Below are 23,118 nucleotides of genomic sequence, written 5' to 3' on the forward strand. Positions count from 1 at the left end.
TCCTATTTTTACAGTAACTTAATACTAATACAAATAGAAAACTAACGTAAAACATAATAGAAACATAACAAGTAAAAACTTAAAAACCATTTTATAACTAATTATAAATAATGAAATTCTTGTGAATTCAGCCAGTGTGCAACTAAATATATCCGTCTCACAAGCAATAGTATTTAGTATATGTTAATGTCATTTATATTAATAAATGCAGGTTTAACCAACCTGGGTATATGCTAATGAGATATATGGGAACTTGGAAAAATTATATTTTAGATTACTAAATAAGCGATACTATATGATGAATGCGTTTAAATCTCATCCCTTTATTGACTTCTGGGTGGGGGTGGGTCGTTGCACTAAGCTTCCACTACAAGCCGTTTATGGCTCCCTAGTAATCGAATGCACGGCATTGCACTTTCTTGCGGTAGATGCGATATAGTTGAGTTAATTAATAAAAATAATATTAATAATAACATGATTGATTGAATTCCAAAGAAAGTAACCTAACTGATCTATGGACCACGACTTACTTCCAGAAGTTAAAAGATTAAAAATTAATTTGGTTTGATTACTGAGATCGTCAACTAAATAAATGTATTTTAAATGTTGATTGAAAATTTCTTAATAATTCCTGCAAACTCATACATATGTCACGTTTATATATACATGTACACCTAGTACTACGTGACATTTATTTAGTATATGTTAATGTCATTTTTATTAATAAATGCACGTTTAACCTACCTGGGTTATTCATATGCTAATGAGATATATGGGAACTTGGAAAAATTATATTTTAGATTACGAAGGACGAAAACTTGCAGAGCAAAAATAAAATTGCAATAAAGATGCAATGCAATACTACTACATTCTTATGCGATCCTAGTAGTTGTATGCACGGAAATGCATTTTCTATCGAAAGCTAATTTTCCTATAAATGTTTTTTAAACACTATTTTTACTGTGTTTTTTACTAATATTTAATATAAAAAAATTGCCATAAAACAGATGCTACTAAAAACGAACTAAACTGTAAATGTTTTTACTTAAAAAAGTTGTTGACGACCTGTTTTATCTAAACGCATCTATGGTAGCAACTGTTAATCATCGAGTAATAATTCACGTACCACTTGAGCTCGTGAAGTGGGACAGGATCGCGAAGCGTTTCAAGTGCTACTGAAAGATTCACTACGTAAAAGTTCACGTGCTTGTATTATTTCAACTGCTGGGCTAAATTTAATACACATGTTTAATCCAACAAGAACAAACTTTAACGGTCGTATTCAGCATAGTTATTATAAATAATCTATACTGGTAAGTTAACTTAAAGAGCAATATTGGTAGTAGCTTCACCGACCATGCTATTCTCATTCTCATCCCTGAGGTCGTAGGTTCGAAGACGGCTGTGCACTAATGAACGTTCTGTCTATGTGCGTATTTAACAATCGCTCGTCCGGCGAAGGAAAACATCATGAAGAAACCGGCATTGCTGCCCCAAAAAAAGGACCGTGTGTGTCGGGGTACAGCAGTCTGATCATCTACTTGCCCATTAGAAAAAAACAAATGATAACAAATAACTTACAGCTATGGAGTATAATGCTTATTTATTTAACGATTGATTTAAGAAATATGCAAAAAATTTTTGGTTTCCATTTGTATCTTCCTTTTTTCTTCTTCCTAATTAACCACTCTGGTGTCTTATATCTCCTATACTCCTTATCTTTCAGTCTAGCAGAAGATAGAAGATATTTTACAATATAGAAAATATTATATAAAATATTTGTTTAATATAATTAAGTTATATGGAGAATGTCTTGATATTTGATAAAAATGTATGCCAGGCCCCCTCTAATATATTTGACGGCTTTGTTTTGATAAAAATAATTATGAACTGATAATGTTCTGTATCAAGAACAAAGTTAAGAATTGTACTCAGGAGCTCGCCATTCCCCAGCATCGGACGGCATCATTTCGTGGGAGATTTAAATACGTATACGGTATAGCGCGTCGAAATGTTGGAAATATCCTTTCTTCGTTGAAAAATCTTTAACTAAAAACAAATTTTCGTCGAAGTTATAAATAACATCTAGTTTTGAACCCGCCCAAAAATATTTATTAACAACTAGCAAACTCGGCGAACTCCGTTTCGCCACCTGATGGCTTCGTTTTATGTAAAATTTCGTTTGGTGATCCCGCTTTTCTGTTGAATTTTTTCCTGAATTTTCTTTGCTATAAACCTCACGGAGCCCGAGACCTTTCCAACGAATGCAAAACCGTGGAAATCGGTTCGTGCGTTCTGGAGTTATAGCGTCAGGAAGGAAAACCCGACTTATTTTTATATAGTAGATTATTCTTATTTTTAATTTTATATTATTTACTACAATTATTATACTTTTAAACAAGACTACATTATTTAAACTGCTAACTTTTAGTCATTCTATTTTTTTTACTAAGTATTAATGATTATTATTTTATTATTTTTCTTTTTTTTTGCGACTGAGGTGCAAACTAGCTGCTGTGCTCAAACTCAAACTCAAAATATCTTTATTCAAGTGGGTAACCAAGTACACTTTTGAATCGTCAAGTTAAATTAATCGTAAATTTACATTTACTACCAGTTCGCAAGTCAAGGGCGTAGAGCGGGTAAGAAGAACTGGCAAGAAACTTTCCGCCACTCTTTTTAATCGCCAAGTATTGTCATACAAATTGTTTGAACTGGAGCAATTCAATCCCAAGGATTAGGATCATTTAAGTAGTCCTCAAATTTATAAAAAGCTTTGTTGATTAATTTTCGTTTAACGAGGGCTTTGAATTTATTTAGTGATAATGGCTCTCTGGCAGAATGACCAGCGCTGTGGAACAGTCTGCTCATCAGCATAATGCTGAGTCAGGGCCAATTACAACCACAGAACACATTCATTGCACAATTAAAACGTACCTTGTTCTTGGAAAGGAATTTTTTTTTATCTTTCATTCTTTCTTATATTTTTTTTATTATTGATATTTTGTGTGTTTCTGTGTGTGTGTGTATCGTTAGAAATAAATGTTATGATACACATATACGAAATTTTCAATAATTTATTTTATAATTCTCATGAATTTCTAAATACTAGTGGTCGCGGCTTGTACCTCGCACACATGCTGTCAGATGAATGCAAGGAGAATAAACTTAAATATTAACCAATTACAATAGGTCACTAGGTATAAAACAGTTTAAGAAAATACTTCTATCAAATGTATGAACAGATATTCCAATATTGTATAAAAATGTATATATACGCGCGAGCCCTATCATTAATTTAAAAGAAAAGCTTAATTTAATTAAATAAGTCATTTGTAAACGAATTAAACATGACATTTTAAACACAAGGCCCAAAGCTATTGAATTATATTGTTATTTATCTCATTTCGTCGTATTTCGTAAAACATTCCTAGCGCTTTAAAGAATATCTTTGTACTATAAGAAAAATGTAAGTATATGATATAAATGAATATTAACATGATCACACATCACACGTGGAGATGGATTAATAACTATACGACAATTATATCAAAATTGTAGAAACGTATAATGTAATTTTTAGTCAGCAACAACCGAAACAAACAAACGTTGTGCCAACAAACTTTACTACAAAAAAGAAATAAACTCACCATGATCATTGGCAACTGCGTACTGATAGTTGGGTATCAGGTCCGGGAGGTCATGACGCGACGGCGGAGATGCCGCTGGGGGTCGGTATCCCGGTTCCACCGAACTGTACGCTAAGGGCCACTCTCGTTCTCCCATTCCACCATACGAACAATACTCCCCACCATAAGCCAACTGCTGGCTCGTTCCTGCATGTGGATATGCACAAGCCCCATAATCTATCCCTGTGGTGCCGTTTGCACTCGCACTACCGTTGCCGAGATCATAGCCAGACGGCTGCGACGGCGGCAACGCAGGTACTCCACCTCCACATAAGTATCCGCCACTACCGAATTGTGGCTTCAAAGCTTGACATTTACGGCGGAAGCCTCTCGGTCGTCGCCGAAATGAACCCTCCTCAAACATAAATTCTGACGATGGATCAATCGTCCAGTAATGGCCTTTTCCTGGCCTTCCCAATCCTTTTGGTAATTTTACAAAACACTCATTCAAGCTTAGATTGTGACGTACGGAATTCTTCCAGCCTTGATAAGAGCTACGAAAGAAGGGAAACTGTTGTTGAAGAAAAGCGTATATTTCGCTAAGCGTTAGCCTTTTGTTTGGCGAGTGGCGAATAGCCATCACAATTAGGGCTATGTAGGAGAAGGGCGGCTTTTCCTGCCGACGCGTGGCAGGCGCCCGACGGGCCGCGTCCTCGGTTGTTTGCTCCTCGGTCTTCATACGTGCACGTACAGCCGCGAGCGAGGGAACAGTGCGCCGCCCACCATGTGCGTTGCGCCCGCGCCGCCTTAAGCCGCGCCCCGAACGCCCCGCGTCTCACACCCACGACATTTCACGAGCGCTACATTTTCAGGCTTGGGGTAATTTAACTGTAACAAGATTTGAACAAATTTACGCCTCATTTTGTATTACTTGCGATATATCAAGCGAGCAGGAATCAATCGATTGTAAATACGTTGTCTTACTGTAATATACATGTTATGTTTTGGTATATTTAAATAAGTAGCTGTGTCCCTATTAGACACTATTAAAAAAGATACAAGAGCGACTTCTCTTCCGTGGAGCGTTTGCGACAATGTTCGTGCGTTGAGGTGAAGAGTTTTATTATTAAGACGAAGAGGTCGTTACACTGATCTCCCGCAGCCTGTATCATCCACAAACTCGTACAAACACAAAACAGCGGAAAACCCGCTTAGACAATAATATTTATCCGTCGCAAGGACGGCTGTCGAACGCCCGCTCTTGACCTAGCACAATTAAACCAAACATTTTACTAGATCTATAAAACAGCTTCACGACGTACACCAAATATTTACCATAAAGCGTAAACCAAAAGATTTGCATTAAACTCTCCGGATTTATTTACTAGCGATAGCGAGAAGGAAATTAATCAAGCTATTTTCAACTTTGTTACGATGTTACGATGGGTTATTATAGTTTTTTTGTGATGAACGGTCACAGGAAGTCACTGTAAACGGTGAGCGGATCGCATCTTAGTAGTAAAACATTTAAGCTTATTTAAAATTGAACCTATAGAATTGAAAACCTAAAAAATAATAATATAAAATAATAATAATTTAATAGAAAACCTATAGAATTTGTAAACAGTGATCTGGATCAAATTGTAAACGACCACGTTTACAATTTGACTGTGACTGTGAAAACAGCTGTGCCCCAATTGACTTGTTTTTTATGTGCGTGTGGACACTGGTCTCATTTAGACCTAAAAATCGTTATGTTTCAGCCGTCAGGCTCAGAAGGCCGATACTTGCCTAGAACGAAATCACGAATCAGATGGTTCGCTGATTTTTTAAAATAGAATTTGTAGGTAAATCAACACAGCACTAGAGGTCACGTGAGCTAATCTGCGTGATTTGAATTTATATCGAACATTGGTGTAACTTAGTCTATAAAGTATTTGACATAGCTGAATCCAGCCATAAGCAGCTCTACCTTATTAAAAACGTCATTTAATATTGTTAAAAAGAGATATTTTCGTCTAATCCGCTCTCTAGAACTGGCATACTTGACCGATAGTTATTTAAGGAATTAAAAACTGAATTATCGATGGGTTGCTACTTAAAAACTAAATTTATTTAAATAAAATAAGTCATAATGCGTTGTTATTATAGCTGTCGGCATGTTGATCTTCCCTTCTAGGTAACGATCTACTCCGGCTACTCTTCTTATGTGATACATAAACCAATAACAAAACGATTATTCAATTATGGACCTACGTCTATAAATTATTATTTTTTATATTGACCGTATTTAAATTTTTCATTTCAAATGAAAAGGAGATGGATGGGTTACATGCCACGGAGCTCTCATGAAAAATGGAGCAAAATAGTGACGGAATGGTACCCTAGAGACGGAAAACGAAGAAGAGGTCGACCACGCAAGAGATGGGAGGACGAACTGAAACTAACAGCAGGCTACAACTGGAGAAGAGTCGCAAAAGATAGAGAACAGTGGAAAGGGTAAGAGGAGGCCTTTGCCAAGAGGCAAACCGAACTCCGAGATATACTGGAGTGAAAATATATTAAAGTTCAGATACCTATATAAAGTGAGTTTCGGAATTTAAAGGCTATATTATTATTATTATTAGCATTTCCACTTATTTAAAACCTGTAAAACTTCAGTTCCTGTAACCAACTGAAATGACATCCCTTTCTGCTAGGTCAATTTAAAACACGAGGGAGGGAGACAAAACAAGGATGACGTCAGGTCGCGGGAAAATAAGCTCCGCCCACAAGATGGCGCAGTAGTACGGCAATGTGCAGTCATTGCCTGGTCTTGAACCCTCCATTCATCACGTTTACGATCCAAAGATTAGCTTTGAGGTTTTACGGTTTCGCCTTAATATTTCGTATGCAATTAGACATTTATAGGTTCCTGCAAATTGATAATTGATCGCGTTGGGAAAGTGTTTGAGTCATCTGGAACATTCATTTATTTAGATTTTCTCCGCATATTAGATTCCGCATAAAAAATATGGTCTAATTAAGCCGTTTGTCAAGTGCCTGATTCATTAATGCATAAACCGGAGGTCCTGCGTTTGAGTTCCAAACAATTATTAGTTTGGCTAGGAAATAACGGTCTGCCTCTATTGGCTTTGTTCTACTTGCCCTTGTTTTGGCTCTTTTTATTAAGTAAGCGATAAGATTAACACAAATATATCCCACATTTCATGAAGAGCAATGGTGGCATCAGTGTGCGACTATCATACCTGAGGTCATAAGTTCGATCCTCGCTGTGCAATGGACTGTCTGTCTATTACGCATTTTAACACTCGTACAATGAATGTAAACATCATGAGGAAACCGGCAGGCACAGACTGATGTTCTACTTGCCTATTAGAAAAAACAAATGACCACGAAACAGATAGATAAACAAATCTAAAGCCCAGACCAAAAAGGTTGTACCGCTACTGTCTCTAGCTGCTAGCTTTTATATTGACATCGCTCATAAAGAGAAAGTGTTACGGTGATATTCTTCTACGTAATTCACACAAAATATAGTTTTACGACAAACGATAATTGTTTATATGAAAGGCAGACCTTATCTTTAGTTGAATGAAATAGCAGTGAATGTAAATCGGCAATCCGAATGAAACGTACACTATTATAAACAAAACATTATCTTTTTACTATCAAGAGTCATGTTACCCTCAGCGGTATTTGAAGTACACAGTTACTTTGTAGGCGTTTGTTATCTACAATATTATGCATCGTGTTCTAAGAAAAGCAGATTCCTAAATCAAAAAGACCAAGGACCCAAATAGACTGTGAAAGTCTCAATACATGATAGTCATTGCCTTGTACTATAGAAATGAGATCCATATCCTTGGAGATCTTCTATAATTTAGTATATTATTATATAATTAAAACATGAATCTGTTACAGCAATTGTGATTGATTTAGGGACGAAGGAAATTTGGTATATACACTTTATACTATGGTAAGATGCACTTGCGAGACATTTCGTAATACGGTCTTGAAAATGAATATTGAAATTAGTAGAACTTTAGACGTTTCGTAGTAATCACGTGGTTTGTATTTAAAACTTAACTCCATCGGCGGTGTGACAAGAAAGCCGAACCAATAAACAATATAATTAATAATTTATATGGGGTATTGATAGTAAAATTATAGATAAATGGGAGGACTATTTATAAAGACCGTTAAAGCAATGATATTATCGATCATATGATATCAAAACGAAGCATATTGATATACAAAAGTTATGGTAAGCGCTAAGTCGCTGTATGTTTTTCAAGGATACGTATTCCGACGTTATAGAAAAAAGTATCTGTGAGACAGAATAAATCTGTACATATTATAATTATTCTTTTGTTTTACTAACATAGCTTTAAAAGTACTTAGGTTATTTAAAAGAAAGTCAGTGCGAGTGCAGCAAACTTTGTTTACTCTAGTGCTTATCAGTGAGTTCATAACGCATGCGCAAACTGAAGTCTAGACTTATACCTTCATTAATTTCTGCTAGCCTGGTACCTGGGTACAAACTTCGGTCTACGTTAGTTATAGAGTTAGTTAACCCAGTTTAATTAAAACGTGTGTAGTAAGTAAATTTATGGTAACGTACGTACGTACGACTCAATTAAATTTGACTTAAAGCGTCAAAAGTTAACGATTGCCTTCTTAACTTTTTTGATTGCCTACCTATTTAGTTTACCCACGTGAAGGGATTTGACTAAATGTTACATTAGTTAGGTATAGGAGTTTTATCCAGTTTAATTACAACTGTGTAGTAAATTTATGGTTTTAGGTACGTTATTTATTAATAATTTTATTAGGTTTAGATACTTGAGTTTGCCTAATACTGTTCAGGTATTACATACTAAAATACGAACTTTGACTCAATTAAATTTGACTTAAACTCTCAAAAGTTAACGATTACCTACTTATTTTTTTCAATAAGTTGTGAAGATATATTTGACTAAATGTCTAAAACCTACATACGTAGCAAATTTAATGAATTGTTTTTTTCGATTTCCAACATCAAGAACATTACAGGAACGTAAAAATTAAGCACCTTTTAAAAACCTGTCTTTGCTATCCAAAAGCAATCAACTTGAACATTATCAGGTGTTGAAAGCGACTCATGTTTGATCCAAAACTAAGGCAAGACGGACGCAGGCGCACAGACTGTAAATTACATTTTATGACGAAGAAGCCATGTGTATTACGTCCATCGTCAGTTCCTACGCAGTAAGGCATTCGCGATCAAGCTTCACACAAATGTGAATATGAAACTAATAACGGCTTCATTTATTTCCGTGTTTATTATTTTATAGAAAATATTTTCGTGTACCTGTTAAATATATAACCTTATCACAAGACAGTAATTATTCATTTCCTCTGTAACAATATTGCTAGCTACGACGAACAAAACACTAAACACGTGATATTCTAGTAGTATTGCATTACATGCGTTGCAGGCAAAAAGCCATAATATACAATTTTGCTTTTTTAATATTTTATGAATGAAGGTCTTATACAATTAATCCTTTTTCGATATTCTCAGATACTATTATTAAGAAATATAGAAATCTATGGTGTAACACGCATTATTATTATCGTAGTGAATTAAACTAGTTTTTAATACTATGTATATTAATGACCTTATTATTATATAAACTACATGAACTATTTTTATTTATTGTTGTTTTTGTTTGATTTTTATAGTATACAGTTATTATTCATTATGACCAGTTTAGGTAAAGATTGTATACGGCGTTCACATCAGTTATAATTATTATAAAATATTGTTTATTGTCTACTAGTGCCTCTGTGAACGTTCGCTTAGTTTCCCCTTATATGTTTTTTTACATAGCCTACCTTTAGTAGCTACATACCAACATATGGAACATTTTACATTAAAAAAATTACTCGAATTGGTCCAGTCGTTTTCGCTTTGCGCTTAGCAACATAGTTTGCGATTCTTTTCTATATAAAAAGTAAACGATGATGGTTATCCCAAATAATAAAACTAGTGTCGTATTATAAAACTGAAACGATATTATGAAACACGATATTACTCGGGTTTGTGTCTTCCTGTTCAATGCTACTCATGAGCATCCATTACTAGAGTACATAATGTAAACAATACAGTCGGCCGGCGACTTGAAAGGTAATACCGGGTATTTTGATAGGCAAAATTTAATGTGCCGCACAAGATGATAAGCGACTATTCAGAATCAAAGCGATGCCCAAGGTTTGCTATAATGTGTGGCCCAATTACAATTGGTCACTTGATGATTAGATCGGGTCACCGGTGGGTTTAAGCTGATTCATATTTGTATTAATCAAGACAATGTCACAAAAATGGATATGAGACAGTTCGCGATAAGTCGTTTCAGAATTCCAAGTATTTGGCAAACGATTGTAGGGAAAATTTGATATTATCCATCGCCGAAGAGCTTGGAGAAAGGAAATAGTAAAAATAACTGTCTTGACATGATCTAAACTCAGCTGTAAAAAGAACCAACAATTCCACCAATATCAGATGCCTATGCTAATAATTCGTCGTATTGTAGAAAATTCTTCCTTCAGCGCCAAAATAATTGTGAAGAAAGTTATTTGAATTATACAATGTTGGTTCCTCTGTCGCCCTCGGTGGGCTGTCTGTTTTACTGATAATTTTATTCTGATCTAAATTGTAATCGAGATTATATTTGGATGAATATTGAGCGTATGACAAACTCCACCACGGAGAAAATTGTCATACTGTCATTTATGTCAAAAAAATATTTTTCCAAATACTGTTGCGGTCAATGCGTGTCAAATTATAGATCGCATAAAGTACCTAATAAAAAAAATAGCGATAGTATTTGGGATGAAACCAACTCGCCTTTCCCAGTCGCTATAAAAACAAAGAACAAATAATGTAGTTTATTTATAATTGATGTTTGATATCACAAATAATTTAGTTTTTAGCTTTTTTAAGTATAAAGTAGGTACTTACATATATACCTATTTAATTGACTAGCTGTTTTCCCACTAATCAAAATATGTTTATATATTATTTTATTTCCAGTATTCCCACAGCTATAACAATATCTACACAATTAGACAATGTAAGCCAAAAACGGATTTAAGTGGAAAACAACACATATATATTATTACCCTTGAATAATGGTCGTCCAAATTATTTGAAGTATTGTTTAGTATAATTAATAACGGTTTTTAATGTATTTTTTTTTAATTAAAGGATTAGTTATGTAAATTATTTGTTTTAGATTACTTACTTAGGAATTTGAAACAATTTGGGTTTGCCTTGTTTTGTATGAAGAAGGGATGTGAAATAATGAAAACTACAATAAATTAGAGCAGTCAAATCAATTAATTACAATAGCGTTTAAAATTTTGTTTGTAGTAAGATTAAGATCTGTTAAGATATGGTTGAAATTGAATACTTCTTTGCCGTCCGCAAACATAAGATGTTCTGAATATTTGAATCAATATATATCATATAGATAAGCGTTAACAAACAATGGTCCCAAAATGATGCATTGAGCTACGCCCGATGTCACATTTATATGCATGGACCAAAACTTAAATATTGGCATAGATTAGCCACATACTAGACATAATCACGTCACAGTTTTAAAGTAATCATAAAACATTAACATTTCTTCATTTTTATTAATACCTAACGAATGACGTCGCCTAACATCAAAGTGTAAAAATACTTCGACTTGAATCTATGGGAGTTTGAGATCAAAGAGTGCACACGAAGCTGTATTACCCTTTATTTTGATATACATAGTGGTGTTAATACATGTTTCTTCGAACGAAAACTACAGCATACAGAAAACATTTAAACAATTGTGAATATTCTTTATGGATATTATCAACCGCTATCTTAGAATCTACGATTCCATTTTCTACGCTCTAAACTTTGCTATAAACGCTTTTGTTTTCATCTAAACGATCAATATTGTATTGGTTGATAATACCATAGAAAAGTGTGTAGTATTAAAAAGTAAGAGAATAAACGGTTTCTACGCAAGGAAAATTTTCGGACAAAACACATTATGTTTCTAATCTTCGGAGCAAATACATTAAACCTAATGTACTACAATTACATTACAACACTATTTAGCGTAAATAGAAATTATATTTATAAATTGGTATTTTTCTCACAATAACTGATTGAGGGTTTGATGTAGTGGTAACAGAAAAAATTATAAATCTGTTTTACAACCTTAAATAAATCTAAAGTTGGAATACATGTATTAATTTTACGAGTATAAATTTTCTTTGAATGATATTCAAACATTAATTCGCATCCGCATATGTAAAACTTACAATAATCACTAAATATAATTATACAGTATGGGATAAATAGTTAAGAAGACTGTCTCCCGAAGTCGCCTACCTGAAAAAAAAACACAGTGTAAACAAAATATTATATTAATTCGCAATATATTAACCACGTAATTGGTATATATAATCCTTCAGTTCGCTTGGCATTAATATTATATTTTTGTATGCATCAACATTTTTGTTCATATAAATACTGAAACTTACCGTTCTCCGTTCTATTTAGGTTTCACCAAAAGGCCTGATAGCAAAGGTATTGGGATCCTCATTACGACGCGGACGATTTACTAGAGCAATATCATTAGCCCTGGGAGCTGGAATAATGTCGCAAATTCTGTTGTTGACAAGAAAACAGCTCTCTGCTTTTTGTTTTCTGATGAATTCCTTTAATACGGGCGGTAACGCCTCGTAGCCTGCGACTGGTTCTTTTGGGTCACACAGCATGTGGTGGATAGGATTTATGCCTTCAGCCATCGTGTTTTTTAACCAGCAAATGACCTGTAAATAAAAATATACCCTATACTATGTACTATGCGCTATATATGATACAAAATTCATTACTTAAATCTTTAATAATATTTTTATTACATACGGTTTATATCTTATGATCCTTATGATTTTATAAAAAAATCCTATATGTACGTAAAGTACCTACTCAAAGTATATATTTTCAATACCGGTTACAAATTGATGTCTTTAAATTAATAAATTATATAATTAAAGGTTTTGATGTCATATGCAAGTACCACAACTATTTTCAAAAATAATTGCCATAATAATACGCCTAATTGGTAAGTTCACTGTAATTTTTTATAGTTTTAAAATGTTTTTTAAATCTGTTTTCAACCCTTGCATAGGTAAAGTTACCCTTGGTCGGCGGATGTAAACAAATGTAAATCACGGCCGGATCGGCCACATGTGTTCTGGCCGAGGTTAAAGTTTTAGTGGGCTTGATGTGGATAAAAAATGGTAATGTTTTACATCACACCCGTCAGCCGATATCTGGGTGTGAACTACGCAGAAACAGAATGCAAAATGTAGAACCCAAAATAAATGTCGAAACTAAAAAAAATAAGAATTTTAATTATTTACCACTAGCTAACTTTATTCAATAAATTCACTTTTCTTAGCTTAGTTAAGCTTTTCAACTGAAATACATGTGTAATTTAAGGTAAGTAATGCAGGCACGCAAAACGCGCATGCGATAAACCCCATAAGCTATCATATACAAAAGTAAGAAAATCAAAAGGAGTTGCAGGATACAGCCATCAGCGTTCCCCTTGTTTTCACTGCATCATCGTGTCGGTTCTAAGAAAATATACAAGAGACTTGTAACCGCGTGGTGGCCACACGCTTTGTTTTGACTAGTCGTCAATTGCATTACTAAAATATCCCTAGATAAACACTGTTCATTGTCACGACTATTGATCCCAAACCCAACCAGACTTAATTAATATACTAATTAATAGCCCAAATATTTCTATTTGTTCATTATTTCTAATTGTTCACTTTCCATTTATGAATGTCGACTGAATATTGAAAAACAAATAACTTACCTTAAAGAAAAAATGTCGGAGATCCCAGACAACAAGCCGTTCGATTGCAAAGGTTTAATACGCATGTGTTGAACCTGTCGCCTACCGCGCAATCGCACCAAACGTTACCGTTATTGATTTTAGGTGTCCTACACCAAGTATCACCACTTACCTAACTTTTGAACAATAAAACTTTTATTTTTTATAAAAAAAAACTGATTATATTTCGATCACTATCTAAAGATACCAACATTAAAATTTTAGTTACGTATTTAACTAACTTCATTTATTTATTATAATTTTACTTATTGGAATTCAAACCAAAAGTTATTAGTGTAATATACAAATTAAATGAAATCAAAATCATTTATTCATATAGGTTACACTATATATACTTATGAACGTCAAAAAAAGAAATACATATTAAATGCTTCTAATTTTACATTTACTGCCAGTTCTACAAATCAAGGACGTAGAACGGAAGAGAAGAACTGGCAATAAACTCTCCGCCACTCTTTTTAATCACCAAGTTTTTGTTTTACACAATGTTTGTAAGGAGCTGCAACCATTACACCATGTTCCACATGACATCTTAAGTAATTAATAATAATAAAATAAATTAAAAACAAAGATTTGTCCTCCATCAGCCGGAGGCATGGTGAAATAGGTGCACGCACTTACATTCTCGTGGGAACAACACGCAAATACATAGTCGAAATAACTAACATCACCGCATACACTTATTCAAGTCTGACTAGTCACCACAATAGCCATGATGATCGCCAACCTTCGGAAGGAGATGGCACTATAAGAAGAAGAAGTCACCACAAGTAGCACCCGTTCACGAGTATGACGCATGGCCGGCCATCGGCCCCCTCACCAATACAAATGTAGATATTGTTTTTTCATTTTTATTCAGAGATAATAAAATACCTGGGTAGCCTATTATTCAAAACGATATTAAAAACATCGTGGAAAGCATGGACCAGAACCAGACGGATTCAATCTGTGATTTAGGCAAGAGCATTCACTATTGAGCAGTCGTTATTAAATGTTTAACATTTGTAACTTTATTTAATTAAACAGTTAAAAAATCTTTTTTTCTTTATTGCCGACGACTTCTTATTTTATGGCCGTGCACATTTTAAAGAATTCTTCAAAAATTAATTAAAAACATTTACACGATTATAAGTAATTAATTAAATTTTATTTATTCCATTAAAATGAACTTTATAAAGCAAATTTCCTTAGATGCCCGTTTATATTTTTTGCTAAAGAATGTATTTAAAGGAAATTTCGGTTAGAGCGAAAGAGTTATTCGAGAGTCCTGGAATTACTTAAATAAAACACTAATTATTTTATGGCTTTATTGTTTCTGAAAAGAACACTAGAAATCACATTTATTGAATTTAATAAAGGGGCCAAACTAAAACTCACACAACTGCACAAACATTTAAGAAGTATTTACATCACTTTTACTATATTAGAATCAAAATAGTGCATAGTTCGATTGTGGTAAATAATATAACAATTTTTATTCTTATAATCTAATAATACCAACAGGTTCTAAAGATATTTCATAGGTTAACAACGATACTAAACGTGACAAAAATCAGTCTTACAACCCTACTCAGGGTCCTTATTAAAGAATTTCTAATGGTAGATTATAACATTATGTATCTATAGAAAATAACAATTAATTTTAATGTTCAAAAAGTTTACTGATCATTTAGACATTTAGATTCCATGCAAGGTAAAGATGAGATTCAAAGAAGTCTCTGATTCGGCATTTTTTAAAGATTTAACCATAACAATATATCTCTCTATCTAATTGGAAGTCCGTAGAAGTGGAGGTAATGTTTCTTAAAATCAGTCGTTAACTTATCAGGATTTAAAACAAGTAGCTGAGTGGCATCGTTCTCTAAATTTATACTTGTACTTGTGATCATTAAAAAAAACGGCTGCTAATGTCACAAAACAATAGAATTAAAGACAAGAAACACAAAACCGAAGGTTTAATTGATAATTGATAGTGTTTTAAATAGCAAATAATAAAAATTAACTTTATTACATAATAATATGAACAGCAACACAAATTCAACTAAGCACCTACTTGAGTTTGAGTAAAACGCATTTTTAAACTATAGTTCAATCACAACAGTATTGCGACAAGAATTAATATGTTATCGAATAACAATATTTTTCTATTATAACTAAAATAAACGTAAATAAATTAAATAGTACTAACATTTTTAAACTAATAGTTTATTACCATCAAAAACACTAAATTTAATCAACAGGTATAAGATTGCATACTTAAACTTTAAAAAATATGTATGTATCGTAAGAGGTAATAGATCAGTCTTATATTACAAAAACTATAACAGGCAGTTTGTCAACTATTTACTTAGATATATATATATACTTTTAATAGACTAACATTAAATTGCTAAAATAAAATAATTTAAAAAAATACAGAAAATTTTAATTTTCTTAACTTTTGCACGCAAAAAATTAATTTTAAAACATTTTTTTTTTTCAATTTACATTTATAACTATTGATCTATGTTAGCTTAAATTGTATTTATTAATTAGGTTCTGTATTAATAAACATACTAGGCGAGAGCCGTCCCGAGTAGTACATGGCATCACTTTGAATAGGCTCTATCGAATTTAACAAATCCCCTGGGTCCGACATACTATTCATTACATGGGAACGCATATGAAAATTAAGGTGGCTTATTTGTTTAAAGCGCTTTTCACATACGTTGCATTTGAAAGGCTGGATGTTTGTATGAGTCCGCATATGCTGTCGTACGTGTACTGACTGGGAGAAGCTTTTATTGCATATAATGCACTTGAAGGGTTTAACCTTTGTATGCGTACGAAGGTGTTGATCGAGCCCACCTTTCTGGGTGAAACCTTTGTTACAGAAGTTACATTTGTATGGTCGTGCCCCAGTGTGCATGCGCATGTGTTGCTGCAGCCCACCTGATTGAGTGAATCGCTTCTCGCAAATAGAGCATTTAAATGGCTTCACTTTCGTGTGATAACCTTTAGTGTGGACCTCCAATTGCAATGCATTCATAAAGACCTGACCGCACAAGTGGCATGGGAATTCTACGGCCGGACTCTGTCCATTGGGGCTTTCTAAAAGCTTTTCACAGACTTGACAACGTAAGGCCCCAGTGGTCTTTCTACGTTTAGTATGCTTGTCACGGTGGTGAATAGAATATTCGCAACAATTTAAAAAAATCTCGCCACATTCCATTCCGTGATTTATAGACATCCATGTGCACTTAAAGGGACCACTGGCGAATAAAATATTAGAATTACATATTTCAATTTTTTTTATTTATCTAAGTGTTTCTATTTGGTCAGCATATAAACAACGAAATATGTTCCTATGATTTGCTATATTATATTATGGAATTAAAGTGCTTCCACCACAACTTCTAATACCATGAGCGTGCTATGAACGTGTTAGGCACGGAAGAGCACATCCCTACTTTTTTCACTAGAACGTTTTAACAGGGTCTTAAATAAACTTTGTGTGATTGAGTGGCTGTGTCTTCCGTTGAGCTTGATTTGGTATCAAATTTCTTTTTTAAATACTTCCTAAATCCTAGCTTATTGGGCTACATTGCTAAAATTATCTAATATTGGAAGAAACGCAACTTTGTATTAGGGCATGCACGTAATGTATCGGCCCCGGCAGAATATTCTAAACAAACGACAAACGCTCTAACTCTTCATGCATGTCACGTGACTTGGTAGGTGTTGGACTACTGGGTAATCTCATACTCCTCCATACAAAGAAAAATATATTTTTTCATAAATACTACTTGGCGCTGTTTAATAGAAAAGCAAATATAGGCAAACACCTAACCAGTTATTAAAAAACTGTCCTAGCATGGCCAAGGGAAGACATGGTGTTATTCCTCCCTATTTAATTTTATAACTGCCATAACTGCATAACTGCTATATAAAAAGCCCTTCAAAATTGTAGAAACTGAATTTCATACCTTATGTTAGAAACTGGTGCTTTAGACAGGATTGTTCCTTTTTGAATAAATTCTTCTAAATTCATTGTCGTTGTTTTTTTATCATCTCCTTGAACAACAAGATATATTTTTTTTACATCAAAGCCTGGTCTATTTTGATCTAAAAAATATACATTGAAATCTGGGAAGTCATGCTTTTTCTTTAATTGAATTAGATGAAATACTGATAGGTCCCTCATTGCCTGTAAAAAAAGATTACATAACTATGAAGAGTGCCAAACCATACTCGATGCATAGACATAATTATTCATTAATTAATATTCTAATAAATGGTTAAGATGAGTGGAATGAGAATAAGATGTTGTATTAACAATATAATACACAACCAAAATTAATAAATTGTGAAATGCATTAGAATTAGTAGACAAAACACAAATACCTCATTTGTAGAATTGTTATTATCAGTCTCTTCTTTATCACAATGGGTAAAACGCTGATGATTCTCAAGTGCTGACAGATTGTTGAACCCTTTTTTACAAATGCTGCATTCATATGCTACCTCATATGAACCTGGTAGGGCCTAAGGTAATAAATTATTCATATTAAACAAGAAATATTTTAAAATAAACAGAGATTTGTCTTTAAAGTATTATAATATGAATTGACATCTTAAGGTTATTATAAGTTATTTTATATTTGTTAATTTGAAATTTAGAAAAGATTGACTTTCTACAGATTTTTCTATTTCTTTTTATATATATTAAAATTATGTTAGTTCTTTTACATGTCATATTCCTGAATTACACTTATTTACCATGATGTCATTAAGAGATCATGTAAGAAACATTTGTGCTTACTGGCAAATATGATGTATCTATTTCATAAAGTGACACGAAAGTCATAGTATTGTATTTAAAGCAACAAGAGGAGCTATGCTGGGACTAAATTGTGTGCATATATCGTAATATATAGCATACATATAATATTATAAACTTATACATATATGTTTTAAGTATATTAGCACATATATACATTTAAATAGATGCATTATTTCAATATACATATATCACAGGACTGTATAAGTTTACAGACTTTTATAAGAGTGAATTTATTATTTTAAGTATAGCAAAATAAACAAACAATTTGAAACTCCATTGTTGTGCATATATTAGCGTAGATTATAAATCGTAGCCAAAAGTTGTTGAAACAATTTCACTGCTTTAGATAAAATTTAAATTGTATAACTATCAATACGAATACCGGTTACTTAAATGATTTTAATCATATAAACTTAAAAATATTTTGATAACAGATAGCCGCCATTACAAAAACTGGCGGGAAAAAACCAGAGAGTAGAGACTAATTATTAAGAATAGGGCTACAGTGAACAAACGAACACAGGCATAGAATATTTTTACATCAAGCAGCATTTTACCAAATTACAAAGCAAGTAAATTAAAAGACTAAATAGATTCGTTATTTACTTTGCAATTTGTAAAATTTATTGATAATAATTGTTGGTAGCTGATAAGTGCTGGCACGAAACTTTTGACCTTTTTAGTGCTGTTTCTAATGTCTTGTCTTTGTATGTATAAAAAGTAAAATCTTCTTGACATTGTCACATTCGAAATAAAAGGTTTCACATTACTTTTAATTTATACCTAATATTATATTGTAATAAATTAATTCAAATATAAAAATTTGTAGCAGAGTGTTTGAAAAAAAAACCTTCTGGAATCCGAAATAACATCGAGTCCTTGTCCAAGTCAAATTGTCACTTAGTGCTTACAAGCTCCAGCAACTTTTATAAAGGCGGGCTTATGTGAGTTGGGACATTGTATGCGGGAATAGAATACGACCAAGAGGTGCCGATGCGTCCACCAAGTTGAAATATAATAGAGAAGATGCATAGGCCAAATCAGAGTTATTCCTGTTATTATAACTATCGGAAATACATGAAAATACATACTGTAGAACATCAAAAGTTTGGTGTTAGTTAAAACTTAAAAGCAATATCAAAGCTCAGGAGCAGCAAAGAGAGCAACCCTTTTAAAATTAAGATACTAATTATAGCACAAATAAGTTCAGGGATATTGTGGACAAACTAGTAGACATGGATATAGTTATACCGGATGAGTCAACCATTGTGTTTTTATACAGTATGCCTACAAGCTTCCAGTCCAGGGAACTTCCGCAACCTAAAACGCTTTCGGTAAATATTCCGTATCACGGCACGAGCGATTTTGAGGGTGACTTTTTTTTACAGTCGCGTTATGAAAAAAAAATTCAATTTATTTAAAAAAAACATTAATATACTAACCTAATCTCCGCAGCTTCGGCTTTAGCCGCTACGGCTTGCATAATGCCTGTGCTTTGTTACAGCGGGTGGGGGAGGCTCTTCCTCCGCGCCTCCGATTTGTTATATACCCCTATAGGGGTAAGGCAGACAAGACCACGTGGATAGTGCGGTGCTCTGATTCGGTTTTGGGTACTTTTAGATTTTGGCAAAAAAGGTCATGCGCCCTCATAACAACACTAGTTATGGTGCTGAGAACTCATGACGAAGTCATTAAAAATTCAGCCTCAAAATCGCTGGTGCGGCGATACGGAATATTTATCACGGTTTCTTTTAGTGAGTACAATCTACAAAAAATAAGGGTATTTAAATCGATGGTCCATATTCGAAATTTTATTCTATTTGTAAGTCTTATCATCGCTCAAGCATGCACAAGTAAAAAGATACTGTGATGCTTAGACAGTGGATGTTCATAACATGTATATGGTAAAAAACCTATGTTTTCTTCAATTACGCCTAAAAATGGTTCACTACAGTTAGCTTCAAAGAAATATACAAGTGACATCAAAGGAATAGAAAAGACTGTATGACATAGACGCAAATAAAATTGAGCATTGTGTGAAAGTGAAGGTGAAATGTGCATAGAGGAGGACTATTGCTTGTTCGCCCAAATATGAACATCGGCCATCTTGATGCTAGACAAGTAGGCATGGCATTTTATAGCAAAACCGTCAATTTCTAATTGTAATTAAAGTCCACCGGAAAATCCAATCAAAATGACACTCGTCGGTTTGACGTCCAGTGGCAACACGTTCGATATTTGGTCGTTTAACACGCTGACTTGACTGCCGGTATCAAACTATGCTTTAACGTCCACGTTTGGCATCCAGCCATTGACAACTACCTTTTTGTATGCTTAAGCTATGAGGGCGTTGTACATTTACTTCTTTTATGTTGTCAGATGAGGTATATCTTCTGCCATCCGTGATTATCATAATACAGAGTGAAGCAATGTGTCCCCTAGTTCCGCACTTATAACTACGACGCGTATCAGGTAGGGAGCAATCACACTGTAGCGATAACGACAGACCACGAATAATGCGAGAAACGCTGGCGTTATCGGACAACTGGCATCGGAAACATGGTTATTTTATCCTGATAGTATTTGGCATTGACTTTGTTGGATGCTTCCTCCTGTGCAATAGTTCTTCAAGCATATTTCCATATTCGCGATATTGAGAAAATACTCGCAATAGCATCCCTTTCCATTGCTCCCACGTGTAGTCCTCCAGGCGATTATACCACTTCTTCGCTTGACCTCACCGTTTATCTTGTAGGTAGAATGATTTGGTTGTATCGTCCCAACCGTGAATTTCACCGATTTGCTAAATTTTTTGAATCCATGCTTGTACCGTATATTCCTCACTATCAGGGTCAAATTTCGGAATCACAGATGCAGCACGATGTACTTTTGACTTATTTGGTGATTCGCAGTCATCTTGAAGGTCAGGTAGAGCCTTTACTACTTCATTTTCCAGCAGATTCTTGAGCAGCTTCCGTGCCGGTGATGAAGTATCCTCATCTTCCTCCGACATTGATTCGTCAGGAGGTCGAAAAACTTGTGGTCGATGTCGTTTCATCCCAGTTCTGAGTATAACTGACAGAGAAATTAAAATGGCAGACTGCGCTGCGACTTTCAAAGAGTCAGTTTAATTATGGCTGGCTATGGCTTAAAATTGATTCATTCCCTCCAAGTGGATGGCATTTGCAGTCGGCAGGAATGGCGGCTAGTTGGAGGGGCGGTCAACAGGGCAGCTTGGCTTGACAGGATGTGACTGGGGAGTCGAGTCGTGACAGGTGGCGACATCACGTCCGTTACATAAGATTTTCCCATTTTTTCCATTTCTTGGCCTTCATTGTTTGGCGTCAGCCATGCCAAAAGGTTAGGAAGTGTGTTATTGGAAGGGAATTTGGAAAAAAGATATGGTAAAGAATATATGATTAAAATGCCCAATGTCATTGCCACACTCACATGTCTCTAGGCAAAAGATTAAGCCTTTCCAAATTCAAGGGAATGCATGCATGGCCCAGCCTCATACGAATAAGAGTCGAAGTGTTAGATTTACCAAACGTCAGATTTGAAACCACACTAAACATTCAATTAAAACATTATGTCACTTTTTTAAGACTGGTTTCTGACTGTCCATGAATTAAAAAACTTTTTTTAAGAAGCTGCATCGTTGGATGGTATTTTAATTATGTAACATTGTGAAATGTACTGAATTATAGAAATGATGAGATCCTTTGTTATTATTTCTGAAAAATCATTGTAATTTTTGAGACAACTGTAGAAAAGGAAGGAATGTTGCTGTAATCTTGGATAATCCCTACGATTTTTGATCGTATCCCTTACTAGCATTTCTGGGACGAACTTTAGGTTTCAAGAATAGGAACGGTTTTCCTATATGACTATGTGGGACTCTTAGATGGGCTTGTTAAATTGTCGGGGCTGGAATAAGTAATAGTTGTACCAGAAGGGGCCGATGAGGCAAAAGGCATTTCGAAACAGGTGGATGGACTTTACCGGCTTCTGGATAAGAGTTTCTTGTCATTGTTTCTTTTATAGCTTTTTGCCTAGCGTACTCCAGGCACTTTTTGTCTGTTGCGAAATGGGAACCAGAACATAAGATACACATATCATCATCTCTTTCAGTCTCGCAGCTTATACCTGAATGATTGCCACCACGTTTGTAACACCTTGGAGTGCCTCTGCATTGCATTTTGGTGTGACCAAAACGGCAACAATTAAGGCAATGCAGCGTGGGGTAAATATGAAGCTCAATATTTTCCTAATATCTTTCTCGTCCCAGTCCCACATGGAACACCTCTCACTACTTCCATGCGGGTGATAGTGAAGGTCGGAATAAATGCTTTTGCCACCATGGTTTTGTGCTTTCCGAACAGTCTGTATCTATGATTAAACCTTCGTAACTACATGAGACACCTGGAGAAATGTCAGGGTCTTCGGGCTCCAAAATGGACGCCTAAAGAAAAATCCTATTTCATATAATACAATGAAATTACTTATTTACAAGGCGAAGAAAACAAACTAAAACTATATATAATAAACAATAACTACTAATATATATTTCACTTTACAACTTAACTGATCCTGTAATATCTATTTAATTTAATTTTCAAAAGTTTAGCCAACAAGAGGACGCCCGCCTACTTCGACACTTCCCGCCATTTTTCCAAAGATGAAGCTTGTAAACATATTACTAACG

General features: G+C 34.2%; 2 protein-coding genes and 1 long non-coding RNA gene across 3 annotated transcripts in view; all 3 read right to left on the minus strand.

The window, feature by feature from the left end:
* The window catches only part of LOC125062249 (forkhead box protein F1-like), a 30,860-nt gene extending 26,473 nt beyond the window's left edge, over positions 1-4,387 (minus strand). Inside the window, exon 1 of the mRNA XM_047668040.1 lies at positions 3,651-4,387. Within this exon, the coding sequence (XP_047523996.1) occupies positions 3,651-4,368 (718 nt within the window). The 5' untranslated portion in view covers positions 4,369-4,387. The remainder of the gene's footprint in view (positions 1-3,650) is intronic.
* Positions 4,388-11,406: 7,019 nt separating this feature from the next.
* Positions 11,407-13,674, minus strand: LOC125062264. Its single transcript, XR_007119211.1, has 3 exons — positions 13,553-13,674; positions 12,204-12,494; positions 11,407-12,051 (listed from the first exon to the last, which is right to left on the minus strand). It is a non-coding gene; the product is annotated as an uncharacterized LOC125062264 (long non-coding RNA).
* A 1,139-nt stretch (positions 13,675-14,813) lies between these two features.
* LOC125062247 (zinc finger protein 470-like) lies at positions 14,814-18,886 on the minus strand. Its single transcript, XM_047668037.1, has 4 exons — positions 18,676-18,886; positions 17,975-18,115; positions 17,557-17,777; positions 14,814-16,842 (listed from the first exon to the last, which is right to left on the minus strand). The coding sequence occupies exons 1-4, from the start codon at positions 18,688-18,690 to the stop codon at positions 16,119-16,121; spliced, it is 1,101 nt and encodes a 366-aa protein (XP_047523993.1). The 5' UTR covers positions 18,691-18,886; the 3' UTR covers positions 14,814-16,118.
* Positions 18,887-23,118: the final 4,232 nt, after the last annotated feature.

This window comes from Pieris napi, chromosome Z (assembly GCF_905475465.1).
Source record: "Pieris napi chromosome Z, ilPieNapi1.2, whole genome shotgun sequence".
NCBI lineage: Eukaryota > Metazoa > Arthropoda > Insecta > Lepidoptera > Pieridae > Pieris > Pieris napi.

Coding starts and splice junctions, on each gene's coding strand:
- LOC125062247 (XM_047668037.1), bottom strand. Junction 17,778..17,974: donor ATAACAATTCTACAAATGAG/GTATTTGTGTTT, acceptor CTTTTTTTACAG/GCAATGAGGGACCTATCAGT. Junction 16,843..17,556: donor GCACCAGTTTCTAACATAAG/GTATGAAATTCA, acceptor TTTATTCGCCAG/TGGTCCCTTTAAGTGCACAT.